The sequence below is a fragment of the Colobus angolensis genome, unplaced genomic scaffold (genome assembly GCF_000951035.1).
Source record: "Colobus angolensis palliatus isolate OR3802 unplaced genomic scaffold, Cang.pa_1.0 Scaffold231, whole genome shotgun sequence".
Lineage (NCBI taxonomy): Eukaryota > Metazoa > Chordata > Mammalia > Primates > Cercopithecidae > Colobus > Colobus angolensis.
In genome coordinates this window covers 3,004,329-3,026,009 of record NW_012115500.1, presented here as the reverse complement: position 1 = coordinate 3,026,009, position 21,681 = coordinate 3,004,329, and the positions used below count along the sequence as shown (strand labels likewise).

The window sequence follows — 21,681 nt, the reverse complement described above, 5'->3', positions numbered from 1 at the left end:
GATTTACCTTTTTATCATTATGACATTTCCCCCTTTATCTTTAGTAATGTTTCCTGCCTTAAACATTACCTCATCTTATATTAAAATTACTACATCACAAATCTATAAAAATTACATTTGTGTTTATAGGAACAGATTTTTACTTGTTCTTAACTTATAATTTAAATCCTATTGAAGGCATATCTCTTATAGACAACATACATTTGGGTTTTGTGTCTTTATCCAGACCAACAATCTTAGTAGCCTTTTAATTGGAGTATTAGTACATTTATATTTAATATATTTATTGATATATTTAAGATTACAGCACTCATCTTGATATTTTTTTCTTATTGACCCTCTCTGTTGTTCTTAGCATTTCTTCCTTCTTAGCATTGCTTAGACTAATCAATTACTTTCATTTTTCAGCTATAGTTAGTTTTTAGGGGTTATGCTGTCTTTTAGTAGTTATTCTAGAAATTACTAGTCCTGAACTATTATAATCTAACATAAATATTACCATTAACATTTCCATAATAATGCTAGAACTTTAGAAAACTTTAGCTCCTTCCTACCTTTTGTGTTATTGTTGTAATTCATTTTAATTTTACAAACATTTACATCCCCAAAGATTTTATTGCTATTGTTTTGTGTTTAACAATACAACCTCTGTTATTCTTTCTATTATCTTCTTTCCTTCCTAAAATTCAATTTTTCTCTCTGGGGTGTTTTTTTCTCATTCTGCCTAAATAACTACCTTTAGTATTTCCTTCAGTTAAAGTTTGCTAATAATTATCTATCTTAGGTGTTGTTGAAAAATGCTTTCATTTCATCTTAATTGTTGAATATTTTTGCAGGTTAAAGAATTCTAGGTTGGCATTTTAAAACACTTTAAAGATGTCATTCAATTGCCTTCCTGTTGAAAGGTCAACTGTCAGTCTTTTTCTGTTCTTTTGGGTCTTTGGGTCTTTTATCTTTGTGCGCCTTTTATAATTTTCTCTTTAATTTAGATTTTTAACGTTTCTATTCGTCTACACCTAAATCCGTTTTTCTTGATTAAACTTGAAATATTAAAGTATTCTGGAATCTGTGGGTTGATGTTACTAATTAATTTTGGAAAACTTTCTGTCATCTTCACTTCAGATATTGCTTCTATCCAATTCTGTTTTTTTATCCCGTTAATTCAATAATGTGCATATTGAATCATTTGTTGAACCCATAAGTTTTTGACATTCTTTTCTCGCTTTTTTTGATATTTTTAACCCTTTTCTGTGCTTTAGTTTGGAAAATGTTAATAAATTATTTCTCAAGTTCCTAATTGTCTCTTCTATTCTTTTAAATCTACTATTAAACCTACTTAATGAGTTCTTGTTTCTAGATATTATATTTCTAAGTCTTACAATTTCCATTTGATTCTCTACATAAATTCCAGCTCTCAGGGGGTAAATTCTTTCTCTTTCAATGAATTAGTTCCAGTTTTCCCATTTATTTTCTTTAATATATTGTGTATGTGTTTTTAAAAATCTTCATCAGATAATTAAAATATCTGAATCATCTCTTGGTCTATTTCAATTGTGTATCTTCTTCTCTTTCAATCATTACATTGTTTCTTTTAGCATCTGTAATGATTTTCAATTGCCTGATGTCATGCACATAAATAAATTGTAAATGTCTAAAATAATGGTATCTTTATCCTCAGATGTTTCTCTTTTCTCTCAACTAGAGAGATAAAGTGATGGGTAATCAGCTTATTTCAATCAAGAATTGTGCTGAGTTGTATCTGTATTTAGTTCTGGTAATCTTCAGTCTGTACTTGGTTTGCCTCTGGCTTGTTCTTCAGGTCTTTTCACATGAAAGTCTAGTTTATTCTACAGAGTCCTTCCCTGTCTTCAAACTAATTTGGCATGACTGCCGAAAAATTTTCATTCTGCATTTACAGAGTTTTCCATTTATATTTTTAGCCTAGTACAGAATTTGCCTAATGCCTTAACAGAAAAATTGCTTATGTGCTTTAGACCACCTCCCTCAAAGCTATGCTGATTTATACATTTGCCAAAAAATAGCGTTCAACAGGGTGTAAAGCCTGAATTCTCAGCCTCCTGCCTCAACCAGAAACAACAAATGCACCCAGGGTATAGCACATTTACAAAGCCAGCTGATGTTTTTGGAATATAACCTTTTTTGAGTAATCATTACTTTAACAGATCTCTGTTGTTTTCTACTTATTGGTATCTAAAGTTCACAATATATATACACACAGAAGTACTAGATAAATTATACAAATATATATTTCTTGCTTTATCTCATGATCAATTTATATAAGGATTTCGGTAGTTCATATAAAACATTCTGGCCGAGTGTGTGGCTCATGCCTGTAATCCCAACACTTTGGGAGGCCAATGAGGGCAGATCACTTCAGGTCAGGAGTTCCAGACCAGCCTGGCAAACATGGCAAAACCCCATCTCTACTAAAAATACAAAAATTAGCTTGGTGTGGTGGCACGCACCTGTAATCCCAGCTACTTGGGAGGCTGTGGCAGGAAAATTGCTTGTACCCAGGAGGCAGAGGCTACAGTGAGCTGAGATTGCACCACTGCACTCCAGCCTGGGTGACGGAGCAGGACTCTATCTCAAAAATGATAACAAAATTATGTTTCCTCTTTTATTCATTTTTTTTCCAAAATAAATTTTGTTTTATTCTCTTTTTTCTTCTCTCAGTAGAAAATGAATTAAAGAAGTTGGATTCTTTGGGGATGATGATAAATCCTTTTGGACATTTTGAATTTAAGGTGACAATAGAATTGGCCTGACACCAGCAGGGAGTTGGAGATGTGACATGTTAACTTAGCAACAAGGTCAAGACTGAAAATATGAATCTGGTAGACACATGTGTAAAGAATATAGTTTCAGTGAATGGCATTTTCAAGTAAAAGAATGGAGACAGAGAATAAGAACATTTCATGGACTCTTTTCCTCACTTTAAGATATTAAAAGGAAATAGAAAATAAAGAAAAATGAATTTAAGAAATGAGGAAAGAATTAGTTTAATTCAATGAAGTGTAAAGAAAAACAAGAGAAGGGAGATGGTGACTGACCAAATTCTAACTGGCTGGTTCATTTCTGGATTTGGGAAAGAGTTACATTACATTTAATCATTAATAACAGGTCGAATATCTTTCCCTGCATCATCAGGCAAAAATCTGCTTTGATAGTTGGGAAATAAAAATTTTTCTAATTAGTTTAGTAATAGTTAATTGAAATTTTCTCAGATATATAAATTTTACAGCAAGAAAATCAAAATTTAAAAAATGAACCCAATATATTGTCATTATAATATTTGTTAAATTTTGTCTTAAATCAATTATTATAGGTAGTCTTTGTTTAATAGTAATTGCTCAAATATTTTTATCTCATGAAGAAAAGTAAAGAAGAGTTGTTTTTTTCAAATAAAAGATTATAACATATTTCTCTGCATACCATCTTTTTACATAGGAGGTCAGAAAAGCAAATTTTGTTACAAGCATTGATTTTATTGAGCAAAAGAATCCAAATATCTGATATCTTTCTAAATGAATTATTCATTTTGTTACAGAAGAAATAAAACTGAGATTGTTGGAACGGTACATTATTCCACATTGCACTTGCATCTGGTTTTTAGGATTTGTTCCCTATAGCCTACAGTATATGACAGGTTTTATCTCCTTCCTGTCTCTTAACATTCACAAGAGTGCAATTTTATTCCCTAAAGCTTAAATAAGCCACATTGTTACATGACTTTTTTATATAACAAATTTTTAAATTGATAAGTTATATCTAGATCTCTGAAGCAACTATCAAAATTATTAAAATATGACAGCTTTCTAGGATGGGTTCATTCTGAAACATACATTAGATATACATTTCTGTTACTATAGCGACATCTGAGAAAGATATACCTGCATCCCCTAGTCCCAAAGGGTTAAATAAAGACAAATTGGGTTGTTTTAAGTGTACAATAATCCCTTGGTTTATCCTTCATGCTCTGTAAGTTTATTGTTTTATTTATAAAGTTAGGCACATCATTCACTAATGGTGCCCCATACATTATGAAGGTAGAAACATATCTGAAAACAGTAATATGAAGAAAAGTATAAGTATATAATTTCGGCCTGAGTAATTTATAATTTTATCATATGCAATATAATATAGGTTTTTACAGACAGTCAGAAGACCATTAAGTTTCCTTCCCTTTGTATTACTATTCAAAAAAATAATGTAATAAATTTTGTTCTCCCAGATGACGAACTGAATAGATTAATTACCATATTATATGTGTTTTCCTTCTTACTGCTATATACTTTCAACTTAAAAATTACTTCAGAACAAATAGCATATCTCTCCTGTGTTGAAAATAACTCAACTCAGTTGATGGCTGAGGTTAGTTCTTATTTCTCTCTATTTGATACATGATCAAGAGAACCACAATTGTCAAGAATAATACAACAGAATAATAAGGCTATATGAGGAATTGTCAAAAGTATTAATTCAATAGCCCAAGTCACATTTGATGCTCGAAGGCAATTTCAAACAGTTACCAGACACTTCAGGTTACAGACTAATTTTTTCTCAGTTTCCTTAACAGGACATCTACGAAAATATCAACCCAGGAAGTTACACACTGCTAAATGCTTTAGGATATTTAGCTTCAACACTAATATTTCATGCATTAGCATAAGCAGAAATAATTACAATTATATTAAATGTGTATGTTGATTTGCTGCTATCATCTTATGTATCATTTTATATTATATTCCCATTATTTTGTTAATTTAACTATGATATAACATTTAAAAGTTTCTCCGGCAAATTATTTTTATTTTTCCTTAGATTTTGTGGACACTGTAATTAAAATATGCTATTTGAAATTTTAATACTAATGTTGGATTTTCATAGAATTTTCAATGAAGAAAATATATTAACTATATCCCTATGTATACAAAGAAAGCATAATCAAAAGGGTTAGTCCTGTGTATCACATTATTGAAATTAAGTCATTTCAATATGAATGTACACAGGGAGTTGGTTGATTACTCTAATTTCTGTTTCACTCATAAGCATCTCGCAGATAGTTCATTAGAAAAAGCAGAGAAGACAGCACAAAGTTCTAAACTCTAGAGCAGGTAACAAAAATTTACCTTAATGTTTTACCACATTTTATTACCTCTTACCAATATCAATTATGAAGCCATCACCTGTTTACGAAAGATTTCATGGAAATAAATACACCTCTTTCACATATACAAAGCCCACAAAATTTCAACCCTGATTCTATTTCACAAATGGCTCCCTCAGCCTCAAACTAACTGATCCATTCATAGGTTAGACACATTCAAACTCTTTTTTTTTTTTTTAGTGGATTGAGAAAAACAATGGTTTACATTCTTTTAATATTATCAGAAGTTTCATGTGTACCATTTTTGAGTTTCTATGTTTTTGTACATTTTTCATTACCATTGCTTCCTTCTAGCACTGTATTACTTGAAGAATATGAGGCAGTTGCAACCACCAAAGAATTAAATGGTGTAAATATACCTTTTTTCAAGCCCTTTGAACAGGAAAGAGAGGAAAACCCAGTACAGATAACTATATAACTTTGCCCTTTATGGTTTTCTTTTAGATTATTTGTTAAAAAGGAAATTATTAAATTTTTATGCGCTCTGCACAGCCTAGCCTTGGTTTATAGGATGAGAAGAAAATAAAAGATTAACTGTTTCATTGCCAAGGAATAGTCATTATCTGCCCATGCACATTGGAAGAATTCTTAGCACCCTGGCTGTGGTTTCAATGCCTGTGTCCAAGTTCATGAAGTCACAAGCTTTATTCTGTGCCTGCAGTCATCATGTGGAGCAGTGAACACAATTACAGAACACTTGTGCAGCCAGCTTTGCTCAAATCTTTTTCTCTCTTTCCTTAATATTAAACAAATTCTCTGATCTGCTGGATCATTTTACCCAGGCAATATGTCTGAACACCTGCCTTACAATTTTTAAGGTGATTATTTAAAATTGAAAATATCATTAAAAGTCATCCTACTGTGGAACTTCTTTGAAGAAAGTGGATTATAGAGTAGCAGAGATATATAAATTGGGCAAGGAATTCAAATCCTTGGGAAAGCGTGTCTGCTTTTCTTACACTGAGGCGAATGTGAGTTTTCAGCAGCAATCCTGTCTGGGTCCCCTCCTAGCGCCACTGAACAATTTCTTTTCATTGGTCACGGCACCTTCCTGAAAAGACTGCCTGCTAACCAGAGTGTGGGGAACGATGCCCTGCAAGAAACACAGAAATGGCATCCTCTAGGGAGATTTTGTCAGCCATAGTGAGGACTTGTCCACATTCTGATCATAAAATTACACCGTCAAGAAGCTTTGGTTCTCTCTCATATCATGATATCATCTTCTTATCTTATCCTTCATCTTTTGTCATTGAATAAAAACAAATCAAGATGACTTTCACTTGATATAAAGCCACATATCACAATTAAATAATAAACAAACAGCACATGCTGAGTGCTTTGTGGAACTCCTGCATTTAGGATCATAAATGTGTATTACCATTTCCTCTTCTCTCTCCTGCCAAAATATATAGCTTGACAAGGCAAAGGTAGTTCCTGAGGAATTTTCTTTAAAAATTTTTTTTTAGCTATCTTGGTCTTTTAAAGCATGCAAGTATCTCTAGGTTTTAAAAACATCAACATGTTTGCAAGGGCCTTCTGCTCTAATACAGGGTAAGTAAAAGAATATTTTTACAATTTTTATGTTGTGAAGTTTTAAATACGAGGAAGTACATACAAGTTTGAAACTCTCTCAAATGTCAGAATTTGCTACTGCCTTGAATGGATTACCTCATTTTACTTACTTGTTGTCAATTGCATTCTAACAGAAGGATGATGGTTTTCGAGATCTAAAGTCTGTGCTATTTGAGTAGTAAGGGCATCCATGTGAAAAATATAGTAGCAAGATACACACATACAGAGCACAAAAAAACTAAGTGAAAAAAGCAAGTATTTAGTTTTCCTAGCCTATTTAGAATAAAGGGTTTATTTTATTCATTTCTGTAACATATTATATCCCTCTAGTAAGAATTTCATTCAACCAAGGCCATTAACTGTTAAATTATTGCACTGCTATTTAAAATCAATAATGAAAATGTTTAGCAGAGCAATAAGCAAACTAAGTGATTTCAGAAATCTTCAAGATTTTTTTTTTAATTCACATTTTGCTTCAGAAATGTCTCAGTGGTTAACGTTTTAAAGTACACTGCCTGGTCACTATAATAATCAACATTTCACATTAGTTTTGCTTAAGAAAAAGTACATTTTTGTGACTCACTAAACATATTTTTAAGAGAAAAATGCAGAAATATAAATCAAGATACCTTTCATTTTACTTTCACTGAGGTGCATCTAAGCAAGCAGAACAGGATGAGACTCTGCCTTACTTAGGAAGACACTTGCTAACACACTACTGATGACTCAGGCAAATTAGAGGTAAATTACCTTTGAGAGGTCCCCAGCCTCCAAATAGAAGCAGATAACAAACACATTCCACGTAACCCAGAGGACTAGCCAGACAGCATACTGTAGAGAAGCAAGAGAGAAATAACATATAATTAATTTGGAATCAGTTGAGTATGATTCAAATAAAACTTGAACTTTTGCACACCCAAATATAAGATTAGTGGGAAAGGTTAGATATTGCTTCTCTCTAAGGAACAGGATTAGATGTACGTTTATCTCTGCTGAGTTTTTTCTTTCCTTTTTTTTCCTTTTCTTTCTTTCTTTTCTTTTCTTTTTCTTTTTTTTTTTTTTTTGACAAAGTCTCACTCTGTCACCCAGGCTGAAGTGCTGTGGCATGATCTTGGCTCACTGCAACCTCTTTCTCCCGGGTTCAAGTGATTCTGCACTCTCAGCCTCCCAAGTAGCTGGGACTACAGGTGCGTGCCACCACACCCAGCTAATTTTTGTATTTTCATTAGGGATGGGGTTTTGTCATGTTGGCCAGGCTGGACTGTTGAGTTTTTTTTTTCTTACTGTTACAGACTCATAGTATTACAGCTCAAACCTGCCTCAGGATAAATTTTCTGGTTTTAAGACAAAAAATAGTAATCCACATTTTTGTTTTAAGAGTGAATAATTATAGTTTCTGGACATCTAAAAAATTTCAATGCTCTAACATAGATGTCAGATAAAACCCACCAAAAGAAAACTCACAGTTTCCTTAGCAAAACCATCCCCATGTAGGACAATGTATAACCTTTTCCCACATTGTCAACGATACTCTTCAAATCAGTCTTTCTGCCTCGGTCCCATTCTAATCAGCTTTCTCTCTTTGGTGTCTCCTTTTCTTTTTTTTTTTGAGGCAGAGTCTCGCTCTGTTGCCCGGACTGGAGTGCAGTGGCCGGATCTCAGCTCACTGCAAGCTCCGCCTCCTGGGTTTATGCCATTCTCCTGCCTCAGCCTCCCGAGTAGCTGGGACTACAGGCACCCGCCACCTCGCCTGGCTAGTTTTTGTATTTTTAGTAGAGACGGGGTTTCACTGTGTTAGCCAGGATGGTCTCGATCTCCTGACCTCGTGATCCGCCCGTCTCGGCCTCCCAAAGTGCTGGGATTACAGGCTTGAGCCACCGCGCCCGGCCTGGTGTCTCCTTTTCACATCTCCATTCACCTTCTTATTTTATCATTTCACTATCTCCCATTACAGTGACCATCTAGCTAGTGTCCCTAAATTTATTCTATTTTCTCTTTAGTGTACCTTCTTTAATGATGACAGATTTTCTTACTAAGATATAGTTCTGATCATTCAGTCAGCTAAAACGTATGAAGCACCCAGAAGGCAACATGCTAGCAAGACACTGAGAATACAGAGACCAATGATGAATTCCTCCTGAACTCAAATCAAGTGAGGGTGACAGATTTTTTAAAAATAGATCATTATTATACAGGAATCATAAAAATATATAAAGTCTGAGCATAAGGAAGGAAAATGAGAGGAGTATATAACCTGTTCTGGGAAAAAGAATCTGCAAAGCTTAACAAAAGAGGTTAAGAAACACCTTCTAGAAGAGATGAATCAAGCTTAAAATGAATGGACTTAAAAGCATGGGGGGTCGGAAGGGCTTTCATGGGAGGGTCCTGGAAACAAAGGAAAGAGCAGGTGTGAATTTTTAAAAAGTGGAACAAGATGGTATCATGTCACTTCCCTTCTAAACAAATGCCAGTGGTTTCTATCCTTTCTAGGTGAGTTCCAACATCTTTAATTTATGCTTCACGAACCTCCATGATCATGATCATGATCTCGCACCTTGTTATCTTTTGAGACAACATATGCATTTCAGTTGATTTCTGGAGTAATCCTCGATTCCAGACACATATATTATTTGCTCTTCCATGTAGATGGAAAGTTATTTCCCACCTCTGTGCCTTTTTGTGTATTATCGTTGGGGTGATCAGACCCAACACCAGGTTGTGGGGGTGACTAAGTCTGGCAGAGTCAAAGGAATGAGAAAAGACAGTTTGAGAGAGAAAGTGGGTCTAGGGGGCCGTTGCGAGTGTGGCGGTTGCAAAGGCCCCAAGCTCTGGAAGCCCAGTCTGTTTATTGGCGCTCTAACAAAGAAACAGGTGGTGAGAAGGTGGGGGTTGAAAGGGCAAGCATATGATCTACAGCTGTGATGGTTTAGTATTTCCTTTGAAGCATATGGAACATATTCTGCTACTTGAGATAATGGAGAGCAGGTTCTTTGAACTCAAGATACAATCCATCCTGGGAGAGCAAGGAACAAAGAGCTAGCAAGTCTAGACACAATCCAGAGCCATGAGCCCTGGATTCTATCCAAGCCATGATGGGTTTTATGCCCTGGTCTGAGATTGTGGTGTGTCAGGGCAGGCTTCTGCCCTTTGGCACAGAGTTTGGTGTTCCAAAGGCCACAAGGGGTTTTAGACTCTGGACTCTGGACATGTTCCAAGGCTCTTTTACATTAAGTCAGACATGCAAGCCCCGCCTCAGCTTCTCCCAACACTCAGCTTTTCTCCCAACAATTATCCATGCATTCTTGCATACTTTTACTTTCCCCTAGGCACTCTTCTTACCACCTATCATTTCTTTAAAAGGTTAATTCAAATATCACCTCCTTCATGAACAAGAATTGCCTGAGCCCTACTTAGTGCTGCAACGAACTTTGTTTCTCCTAATTTCATATGAAATGTCGTATATCTGATTATTTGCATATTTTCTCCAATGCACAATGGTAAGCTCCTTAAAAGACTACTTTTTAATTTTTATGTTCCTAGGTTCCTAACTTAGTACTTTGCACAAAATGGGTATTAAGACAATATTTTGTAAGTCAATGAATAAGTAGCAATATGGAGAAAATGGTATTATTTTCAGATGCAGAACCCATTCTTCCCTCTCAGATATGGTTTTTATTAGATTACTATGATCATTCATGTAGTATGAGGAGTGAGAGCTCTACATGAGGAGTTTATGTAACAATAAATGATAACTGTTTTCTAAAGGACCTGGTTTCATCTAACTGCTTAATGTGTGCATTGCTCAATGGACCATAATGTTAGGGCAAACTAAATGGTCCAAGACAAAATACAGAATTTGAGAAACTCTGAGGTGAGGGTTGGATGTAGAGACAGAATCAGGGAGCTAAGCAGGCTGTAGCAAGAGAGGAACTTCAGTTATAGAACAGAGATCCTAGGAGAAATTTAAGTTTGTTTCAATGACTTAAGTGATTACAAGAGACAGAGAAAGCATGACTGATTATAATGTTTTATCATGTCCTTTGTGCACAATGACATATTGTCCCCATATTATTTATAATGGAGAGCTAAATAAACACCATTTACTAAAAGTCAAAGTAGTAGGATACTAAGATTTCAGCAATGGCTGATGAGCTAATGAGAGATATTGTATTATACATATCAAATTCTCCTGAAAATTTGTCGTCGGCAAGCATTCTTTCCAATATAGTATTTAAAAATGTCAATGCGGAAGCTTTTTAATTTCATAACTAAAATTATATTTTATGCTTATTAAATGCTAACCATGTTTATCTGTATTCATGTGGTATATATGGCACAGTCATTACTTCAGTATATGTTGAAAATATAATAAAAATTTGGAATCTTCATTTATACTTAGTTACATTTATGTGTATGTATAAATTAGTTTGGTTAAAAAGCTGAAAAATTTATGTTTTAGTCACCAAAATTAATAATTTTATGGAACCATATGAAAGGTAATGGATTATATGCAAATAACTAGCATATAGAGAATAAGAACGCAGAACGTAATGTCTGGTTCTGTCACTTTATGCTCTTTGGCTATCTTCAAGTGATATGACCTATTACAATTAAGTTTACTTAAATATAAAATAGGCTTATTAGTAGTAGCAAACTCCATGGCTTCCGTGAGAATGGAATGATCAACTGTTGAAAAGTACACAACACTTGAATTTTCACTATATGTTGTCATTTTATTATGACGATTATGTTACATCATCATCTCTTCTTGTTAAAAAATAACCAGTAGGGTCGGGTGCAGTGACTCAGGCTTGTAATCCCAGTACTTTGGGAGGCCGAGGTGGGTGGATCACCTGAGGTCAGCAGTTTGAGACCAGTGGGCCAACATGGCAAAACCGTGTCTCTACTAAAAATACAAAATTAGCCAAGCATGGTGGCAGAGGCCTGTAATCCCAGCTACTAGGGAGGCTGTGGCAGGAGAATCACTTGAACCTAGGAGGCAGAGGTTGCAGTGAGCCAAGATCGCGCCACTGCACTCCCACCTGGGTGACAGAGCAAGACTTCATCTCAAAATGAATGACTGAATGAATGAATAAAATAACAGTAATCTCCAAAGATGTATTGATTTGGATATTTAAAAACATACTTTCCACGTGTTTTTGTTTGTTTGTTTGTTTGTTTTGTTTTGTTTTTGAGACGGGATCTCACTCTGCCACCCCTGCTGGAAGGCAGTGGCACGATCTTCGATCACTGCAGCTTCAACTGCCCTGGTTCAGGTAATCCTTCCACCTCAGCCTCTTGGGTAGCTGGAACTACAAGCATGCACCATCATGCCTGGCTAATTTGTTGTATTTTTTGTAGAGACAGAGTTTCACTATGTTGGTCTCAAACTCCTGGGCTCAAGCTATCTGCCTGCCTTAGCCCCTCAAACTTCTCATATTAACTGATATAAAACATTGGTCCATTATACTGAACTTGCAAGCTAGACTCGTTTACTTAATGCAACATATTATTCACTAAATTAAGGGTTTTTGATATATTAATGACATTATTTATAGATGAATGCTGTTTCATGAAACCAACCTTCATTTGGTTTCACTAAAATAACAATTTATTATTTCTAACAGCACAATACATAATTATAAAGCATTTTCTATATCTTATTTTATGAGTTGCTTTTTTAAAAATATTTTTATTTATTTATTTACTTTTTAGAGAAGGCATCTCACTCTCTTGCCCAGGCTGGAGTGCAGTGGTGTTATTATAGCTCACTGCAGCCTTGAACTCCTGGACTCCATGATCCTCCTGCCTCAGCCTCTTGAATAGCTAGGACTACAGACATGTGCCACCATGCCCAGCTATGAGTTGCCTCTTGACAGTATTTATTGGCAATTATTTTGGAGCAGAATATAATTTTTTTATCCCTGTTTTTCTAGAGTAATTCAGAAGGATATGTACATAAAGAATATAGCAAATGTTCCTTTCATATCCTTGCATTTACTTTCATTATTTTCACTTAATTGTATATTTCATTACAATCCAGTTAGTCTCACAATGCACTATACTTCATTAGAGATTTACCAAAAAAAAGATCACTGTCACTGGTGTAACCCCTTTAATGAACATAGAAATCCACACTAGTGCTACAGAGGGTAACTGCTACTTGTGCATCACTATCCAAAGGCAGGACTTTATCTAATTTATCTCATTTAACTTTCCTCATTAATCTTCTCTCATTTATCTTTCTTATCCCTCCTATCTTAATCCTCTTATTTTCTTTTTTTATTCTTTTCTACATTTTTTTCTCATTTTAGTAGCTGGCACTTATCTATATCAAATATCCTGTAATTGGATTTTGCCTCGCTGCCTAAACATTGATGAAGATTTTGTACTGCCTTGTAATTTGGCCTATGCTTTTTGTCAATAAACCTTATTGTTCACCCTGCTCTTAAAATTACTCAGCATAGTTATTTAAGAGTATAAAGATCAGTACAAACTTCTTCCCAGTTGCTACAGCTGGTTGATGTGATATAATTGACAATCATGCAGTTTGAGTGTAATTGGAAAAGATGTTCTGCCCTGGAGAGATGGCCTAATATAATAACAAAATATCACAATTGCTAGATACCACCTAACTTGTAGTTTTCTGCTATAAAACTGATCTTGTTTTAGCCTCATTTTTTTCTTGTGAAGAAAATCTTATATTTTATGTTTCAGATAGAAACTTTGAGATATCTGTGATGAGAGAAAAATTCTATTGTATGATAAAATTCACTTTTAAGAGTTGATTTCTGAAGCACCAGGTGAACCATTTGAGAGATTAATTGAACTTAAGAATCCAGTGAAATGGTTAAAACTATCAGCTAAAAAACATAATTGAATCATCATGGCTTCCCTGTGGTATTTGTGGCTCCAAATGATGAAATCAAATTAGCTATATAAGATAAAAATTAGTTAAGGCTGTTAATCATGAAAGGCCAAAATATTGGTTAGGCTCAGAGACATGGCCCTATTATATGTCAAGGGTTATACAATAATTAGAAAGGTAGACCAAGGTAGTATACGACTAAGAACTTAATTAGAAAAGGAGGTGAGTCATGAATCAGCTCACATTTATTAAATACCAGCTGGATGCACGTGACTTCAACAGAGGCTACAGGGAAATATTACAGGATATAACTGAGTAACTCTTCTAATATTATTTATATTTATCAATGATTGGCAATTAATGCAAACTATAGGAATGTTTTTAGGTATGATTGTTTCTACTAGGATGCAAAACTAGTATCAGCTCACCAATATCACAGATATCATGCTGCTAATTTTAATGTAATATTCAGACAGCCAAGTAAAAACCAACCCCTGGAGAATACCCAACCGGCCTGTGCACTGGGAGGATGGTGGGGAGCCTCAGGAAGCTCCTGCCTTTTGCAGCGGGGAGGAGGCTGGCTCTCTTCTTCCCGTGTGGTAACCTGGGATTCAATCTGTGAGGCAGGAAACCTGCTAACAGGACTCTCTTGCTTTGTTGAGGGTTCCTGTTTCCCTTTTTTTCCTTTTACCCAATAAACACTGCCCTACTCATCCTACAATATGTCCACATGCCTAAATTATCCTGGTCCTCTGACAAAAACCCGTTTTTTTCCTATAACAATAATATAATCAGTTCTAATGAACTACGATAGAAGCATTCCTAAGGAACACTGTAGTAACAAATCTTGTCTTAAAAACAACTTCTGGCCAGGCTTGGTGGTCATTCTTGTAATCCCAGCACTTTGGGAGGCTGAAGTGGGCAGATCCTGAGTCAAGGAGTTCAAGACCAGCCTAGGCAAGAGGATGAAACCCCATCCCTACTACAAATTTGCTGGGCATGGTGGCGTGTTCCTGTAAGCCCAGCTATTCAGCAGGCTGAGGTGGGAAGATCTCTTGAACCCGGGAGGTGGAGGTTTCAGTGAACCAAGATCACTCCACTGCGCTCCAGCCTGGGTGACAGAGCAAGACCCTGTCTCAAAAATAAAAGAAAAAACAACAAAAAAAGACTTGTTTAAGCAAGAAAAAGCTTTAGAAGTTTAAACAATTAGGTGTTTTAATATGAACAATAAAGATGTTTTAATAGATATAAGTGTATACTCATAAAACAAATATCCCTGGTCAAAATGGGGGGACAATATTTACCATCTGCACAAAGTTAATTATATTTTCAGCTTAATTTTCTCATCTCCAACAGCAGTAGCATTTAATCTGCTTAGGCATTCTCATCACTGTCTTATTCTTTTCCTATTGTTATGATAAACGAAGAGCAAAAGTGGCCCAAATAAAGCAAATTATTTCCTTTAGGACCAATGCCAGTCTACTTTATGATGTAAATCATGTGTTCTAATTCACAAATCCTGTTACATCTAAATCAAGCTACATAAACCTGTCCCTTAAGAAAAATACCTACATAAAAACACACTATTATTATAACTTGTAGTTTGTCAGGGATAAAGGTTCTGATAAGGTTATCAGCCAGAGTGTGACAGAAATCCAGTTCTAATCTTAGATTATGCTGCAGATCACAGAGGAAGTCAGATTTCTACCTTCTCGTTTTTTACCAATGCTGCTGTCATATGATCAGGCTTTCTTGTGATTTTATATTTGCATAGATGTTTTAATGATTAAATTTAATTCATTTTAAAATAAGACATATTGTTTTCCCCCCTTATAGAAATTTCTTATTATAGAAAATATTTAAAATTTTGAGCCTCAGAAAGGGAAATTGAGAAAATGCTATATTTAATGTAATCATCAATATCATTTTAGTGTACAGGTTTCCATTCTTTTTCCTATGAATATATGGTCTAATGTGTGTTTAAATGAAATGGAAATCTTGCTCTATATTCTGTTACCTGTTTTTTTTCAGTTGATTAAAGCATCTCACTAAGTATTCTATAACATGTGTCAGTTCAATCATGCACTTTGAGTTATTCAACTACTATTATTTATTTCAACTGTTATTTAACTTTTTGTAATTTTCTTGCTTATATTATTATCAATTCCTGGAAATGTCCATTTTGCATAAAAATGTTTAGTTTTGTAAGACATATAAGCTCTTTTGGAAATCATGCCTGAAAATGTTTTGCTTAAACACTATTCTTAAGACAGACTATGAATGTTAGAACATCCAAAGGGAATTATTTTAATGAACATATAAACATGACTTTTAAGTTTTATGAAACTCCAAATAAAAACAGTATCCCAAAAGTATTCCGTTTTCTTGAAGTAAAAAGTGAAAAATAATTCCCTGTGATTGAAAAAATAATACTCATTCAGCAGGAAAACACCCGTATATGACCAGTTGCTTGCCTTTGCTGGTCCAAAACATTTCATGCCAAGATATTTACATTTCTACAGTCTTAAGGCTGGGAGCATGCCACTGAAGGGTCTTTAAACACCTATAATTATAAATTAAGTTATATAGAAACATTTCTCTGGATGTATGCAAATAAATTAGAAATTTGAACGTCAACAAAACATAAAAACTAGTGAAAAATACCAAACTATACTTTTACACGCTTATCCTTAGCAAACTAATACAGGAACAGAACATTAAATACAGCATGTTCTCACCTATAAGTGGGAGCTAAATGATGAGAACTTAAATACAAAGAAGGAAACAATAGGCATTGGGGTCTACTTGGCAGAAGAGAAGGTGAGAGGAGGGAGAGGAGCAGAAAAAATAACTATTGGGTACTGGGCTTAATTCCTAGGTGATGAAATAATACGCACAACAAACCCCCAGGACACAAGTTTATCTATTAAGACACCTTCATGTGTACCCACGAACCTAATTTGAAAATTAAAAAAAACAAAAGGCCTAGGGACAAGTTTGTTTTTTTTTTTAAATAATCATATAGTGATTTTTGTTCATGTATATTTATCCTTATAACAAGGCTCTAAGATGTAGATGTGTAATTCATAGATCTCAGAATGATGAATAATAAGAAAATAATCTCCAGCAACTGTTGAAAAGGCAACTTCTGTCTCGTTGTCACATGTTCATCACTACTTGTTTTTAGAAGTGCCATCAAAAGATAAACTTAATTTTGGCCAGTCAGCAAATAATATGAGTCATATTTATTGATCTATTTGGTTTTGGAAGTCTCAGATTTAGAATTCTAATAAAACGGGCTTTCCCTATGTTGAAGTTTCTTGGATTAGCCCAGTAACACTAAAAAAATTAAATAAAATTGTCTCTAGTTCTGATTACCTAGGTATTGAAAGATCATAGTCAAGATGTATTATAATACAGGTTTTAAAAAATTAGGATCATGTAAATTTGAAGATTTTCATATAATACATCTGATACTCTCTTTATTTTATTGCTTTAATGCCCTCTTCCTGGCCTACCCCGACCTTCCACACACACAATAGTAGGCTGGGAAGTAGCCCTCTCCAAGATATTCATATGCTAATTCCTGGGACCTGTGAATGTTACTATTATAGCAATAAATAAATAAATATCCAAAAAGTCTTTGCAGATATGATTAAGTTCAAGATTTTGAGATGAAGAGATTATTTTGTATTATCTGGGTAGGTCCGAGGTAATCACTTGTATCTTTATGTGAAGGAGGTAGATGGCTATTTCATACACAAACAGAAATTGATGAGGACAGAGCAGAGAGGGGGTTGCAGATGCGGACTTAAAGACTGAACTAATATGACCGCGAACCAGGTAATCCCACAGTTAACAGAACCTGGAAGAGGCAAGGATAGAATTTTCCCCCAGAGGGATATCTGCTCATTGCTACAGATTTCAAACTTGTGGACTCCAGAAGAATAAATTTCTGCAGTTATTATTATTATTATTATTATTATTTTTAGGTGGAGTCTCATTTTGTTGCCAGGCTGGAGTGCAGTGGCGCAATATCGGCTCACTGCAACGTCCGCCTCCTGGGTTCAAGCGATTCTCCCGCCTCAGCCTCCCAGGTAGCTGGGACTACAGGCTCGTGCAACCATGCCCGGCTAATTTTTGTATTTGTAGTACAGACAGGGTTTCACCATATTGGCCAGTATGGTCTTAATCTCTTGACGTCGTGATCTGCCAGCCTCGGCCTCCCACAGTGCTGGGATTACAGGCGTGAGCCACCGCGCCCAGCCAATTTCTGCAGTTTTAAACTACCAAGTTTGTAATGATCTGTGGTAATTTGTTACAGTAGCCAGGGGAAACTAGTACACCCACCAAAATCTCTCCCCACCTAACCTCTCTGTCACTCAAATATAATGCTGAAGAGTGTAATATCTAAATACTTGTGGAGTAATGTAATTAATTTCAAAATTAATTCACTCCTTTTGGGCAATTACATCACTACTTCAGAATCAGTCCATTGCTAATCTTTAAATGGCATGCAAATAGAAATTTCTTTTTTTGGTTATTTGGCTGATGTAATTACTGTGAAGGTCTATGACAGGAAATGAGGTACTCTTGTTTCATAAGCATCTCTGCACATTCTCAGTGTATTTCCAACATTCTAATAATATAAGACTTTTTTTGTTTGTTTTTAGAATAAAGTTCTAGGATGCAGAAATAAATAAATTTAGAGTTCTGAATATTTCCAAACTTGTAAAAAAAAATTGTCAAAATGAGTTAAGCACCTAGAAAAATATCCCTAATCAAATAACTTTTTATTGCAACAAACTTTGAAAGCAAAGCAGGAGAAAGCAAGCGATAATCATCATCAGTATGATGGTGTAATACTTTTTAGTTAGGATAATGAATTACGTGATATCATCAAAAATATTAAAATTCTAATAGCCAAGTAGCAGCTCTACATTTATCAGCTATCATTGCTGCCTTAAAAGTTGGGAGACGGTTTAAATTACTAATTGTTCATTATCTGTCATTTTAGTTTTCATACCAAATATTCTTCACTATGATTTTTTGACAAATTTTAACACTATAAATGAATAGTGCTATATTTGGCCCAGAGAAGTGAGTGAAGAGCATCACTTTTAGCTATATTCTTAGATTTTTATGACCATTTTGACCACTTCAAAGGCATCTGTGATTCTTATTAACTGATGTATCCTGGATAGCTAAAAGTGTTGAGTCCTTTACCCTTGTGATAAGTAATTAATTTTAAACAGAAGTATTATTAATCATATATTTAATTATAGTTTTTCTACTGTGCTTCATGAAAAAATGCATGGCACTCATAGACAATGATACTATTTGTAAGGTACACTAATGTAAACAAAAATGATAGTTTGCAGCAGCTGAAAGTGACGAACCCAAGGACTCTAGCCACACCTGGTTCCTCATGAGAAGCTCAACATCCCAGCACATCTGTAAACTATTACCTGTGAGACTACTGGGAAGGGTTTTGCTCAGAAAAACATACAGAGTACACAATTTCTTTTCAAAAAGATAGGCTTGCTAATGTATCAAAAATGATCTGTCTGCTCAACCTGCTCAATAGGGTAACTACAGTTCCCCAGGAGTCTGTATATTCTATAATCACCTAAAAGGAGCTTCTGAATATCACGTTGCTGCTCCAATTAATTGCTCAGCAATGACAGATAATGTGGACAAATCAAGGAGGCAGTGCTCACTTGGTTTGCATTTCTCTTACAGAATTCTAAATTAGGTGCTTGAGTTTATTTGTTGTTGGTTTTTTTTTGTTTGGTTTGCTTTGGTTTGGTTTTTTGAGACAGGATTTCACTTCCTTACCCAGGCTGGAGTGCAGTGGAGCAATCACGGCTCAATGCACCCTCCACCTCCCAGGCTCAGTGGTCCTCTCACCTCAGTCTCTTGAGCAGCCGGGACTACAGGTGTGTACAGCCATGCCTGGCTAATTATTATTATTTTGTAGTTTTGTAGAGACAGGGTCTTGCCATCTTATCCAGGCTGGTCTCACACTCCTAAGCTCAAGGGATCTGCCCATCTCAGCCTCCCAACGTGTTGGAATTATAGGTGTGAGCCACCACACATAGCAAGTATTTTTGTTTTTTTTTTTTTTTGGTATTGCAAATGCTCATTTGGAGACTGAAGTTTCAAATTTAAATAAATTGTTTGATGGTACATCATAAATGATTAATATGTATTAAAGCTTTTCAGCTTTGTATTTTCCCCCATTTTAGAAGCATATAAATTTTTAAGATCTAACAGCTCTCCAGTGACTATCACAAAAGCAGGGTTCCAATCTATTAGTATCATAATTACTTTGCTAAGATTCATTAAAGAATGAAAAACAGGCTGGGTGCTGTGGCTTACGCCTATAATCCCAGCACTTTGGGAGGCCGAGGCAGGTGGATCATAAGGTCAGGAGATCGAGACCAGCCTGGCCAACATGGTGAAATGCCGTCTCTAATAAAATACAAAAAACTAGCCGGGCGTGGTGGTGCATGCCTGTAGTCCCAGCTACTCAGGAGGTTGAGGCAGGGGAATCACTTGAACCCAGGAGGCAGAGGTTGCAGTGAGCCAAGATCTCACCACTGCACTCTAGCCTAGTGACAGAGCAAGACTCCATCTCAAAAAAAAAAAAAAAAAAAAACCTATTTCACAGTTAGATGTACTTTTTGCTACACGTAAGAAAGTACTGAATTATACGTGGTTTAAACACTATGTTTAAAAAATGTCTCATATATAAAGTCTGGAAATGGGCTGCTGTTGGCAAAATGGCTCAGTACTATCAGAACTCTAGATCTTCTTTCAAATCCCCACAAAGTAACACATTAGGCACATAGAAAGGCACTAGGCAGGAGATAAAACCTCCTTTCCTTCTACAACACTCTGTTCTTCCAGGAAGGAAAACTCTTCCTAGAAAGGCACACATGAGATTTCTTACAACTTGTTAGTTGAAATTTGTAACAAGCCTACCCCAATTTAAACCACTGGCAAAAAAGTTTGGGATTATTATGGTTGCTTAATCAATTGTAATGCTTCCTTTGGACCTGCAGGAGGATTTGATCTGCCTGAGAGCTTGGCTGTTCCTCTAAACACATGGAGCAAATTAGGATTCTGTTAACAGAGAAGAATAAAGGTATCTGCCACTACAACCTATACACAGCTTTTCTGTTTCATTTTGCTTTTCTTTAATATGTAAAAGTGAATTATTCTTATTTTATATTTTTATGAGTCTCTTGTTTTCTAGAGAAACACCCAACCCTTTGCTTCAGTAAGACTATACAAATTCAACTAAATAGAGAATTAATTTAGTAATCATAGTTTTCCCTAAGTAAATATTAGATTTTAGATCTTTTTTTTTTGAGATGGAGTCTCGCTCTGTCGCCCAGGCTGGAGTGCAGTGGCGTGATTTCCGCTCACTGCAAGCTCCGCCTCCCAGGTTCACGCCATTCTCCTGCCTCAGACTCCCGAGTAGCTGGGACTACAGGCGCCCACCACCATGCCCGGCTAGTTTTTTGTATTTTTTAGTAGAGACGGGGTTTCACCGCGTTAGCCAGGATGGTCTCGATTTCCTGACCTCGTGATCCGCCCGTCTCGGCCTTCCAAAGTGCTGGGATTACAGGCGTGAGCCACCGCGCCCGGCCTAGATTTTAGATTTTAGTCTATGAGGAACACCATGAAAAACAGAAAGATAAGACAAAAAAGCAAACAAAAAAACAGATGAAGTGTGTTCCAACCAATCAGCAAGATTCAACTTAACCAGTAAAGAGGAAAAATATATGTAGTATTAGATGTCTCATTGGAAATTTCATACATCTGTGTTTTGAGAAAGATGAAAAAATATCATAGAGAATGTTAAGAATATCAGAATAAGGAAATCAGGAACTTTTAAAGACCCAAAAATAGAAAGTTAATGTTACTTTTGAAATTTATATAATTATCATTTACTAAGTTATGGTAGATGTGTGGTAGTTGTAAATTTTGTTTGAATAAGCATAGTCTACTATTTTTCCCTTTTAGAGTTGGAAAAATAAGT

At 35.3% G+C, this 21,681-nt stretch overlaps 1 protein-coding gene across 4 annotated transcripts in view; it reads right to left on the bottom strand.

The window, feature by feature from the left end:
• NKAIN2 (Na+/K+ transporting ATPase interacting 2) overlaps positions 1 to 21,681 on the bottom strand; it is a 1,037,556-nt gene that overhangs the window by 463,405 nt on the left and 552,470 nt on the right. For all 4 annotated transcript variants that reach the window (XM_011944458.1, XM_011944459.1, XM_011944461.1 and 1 more), the window contains one exon: positions 7,514 to 7,594. In XM_011944458.1, the coding sequence (XP_011799848.1) occupies positions 7,514 to 7,594 (81 nt within the window). The remainder of the gene's footprint in view (positions 1 to 7,513; positions 7,595 to 21,681) is intronic.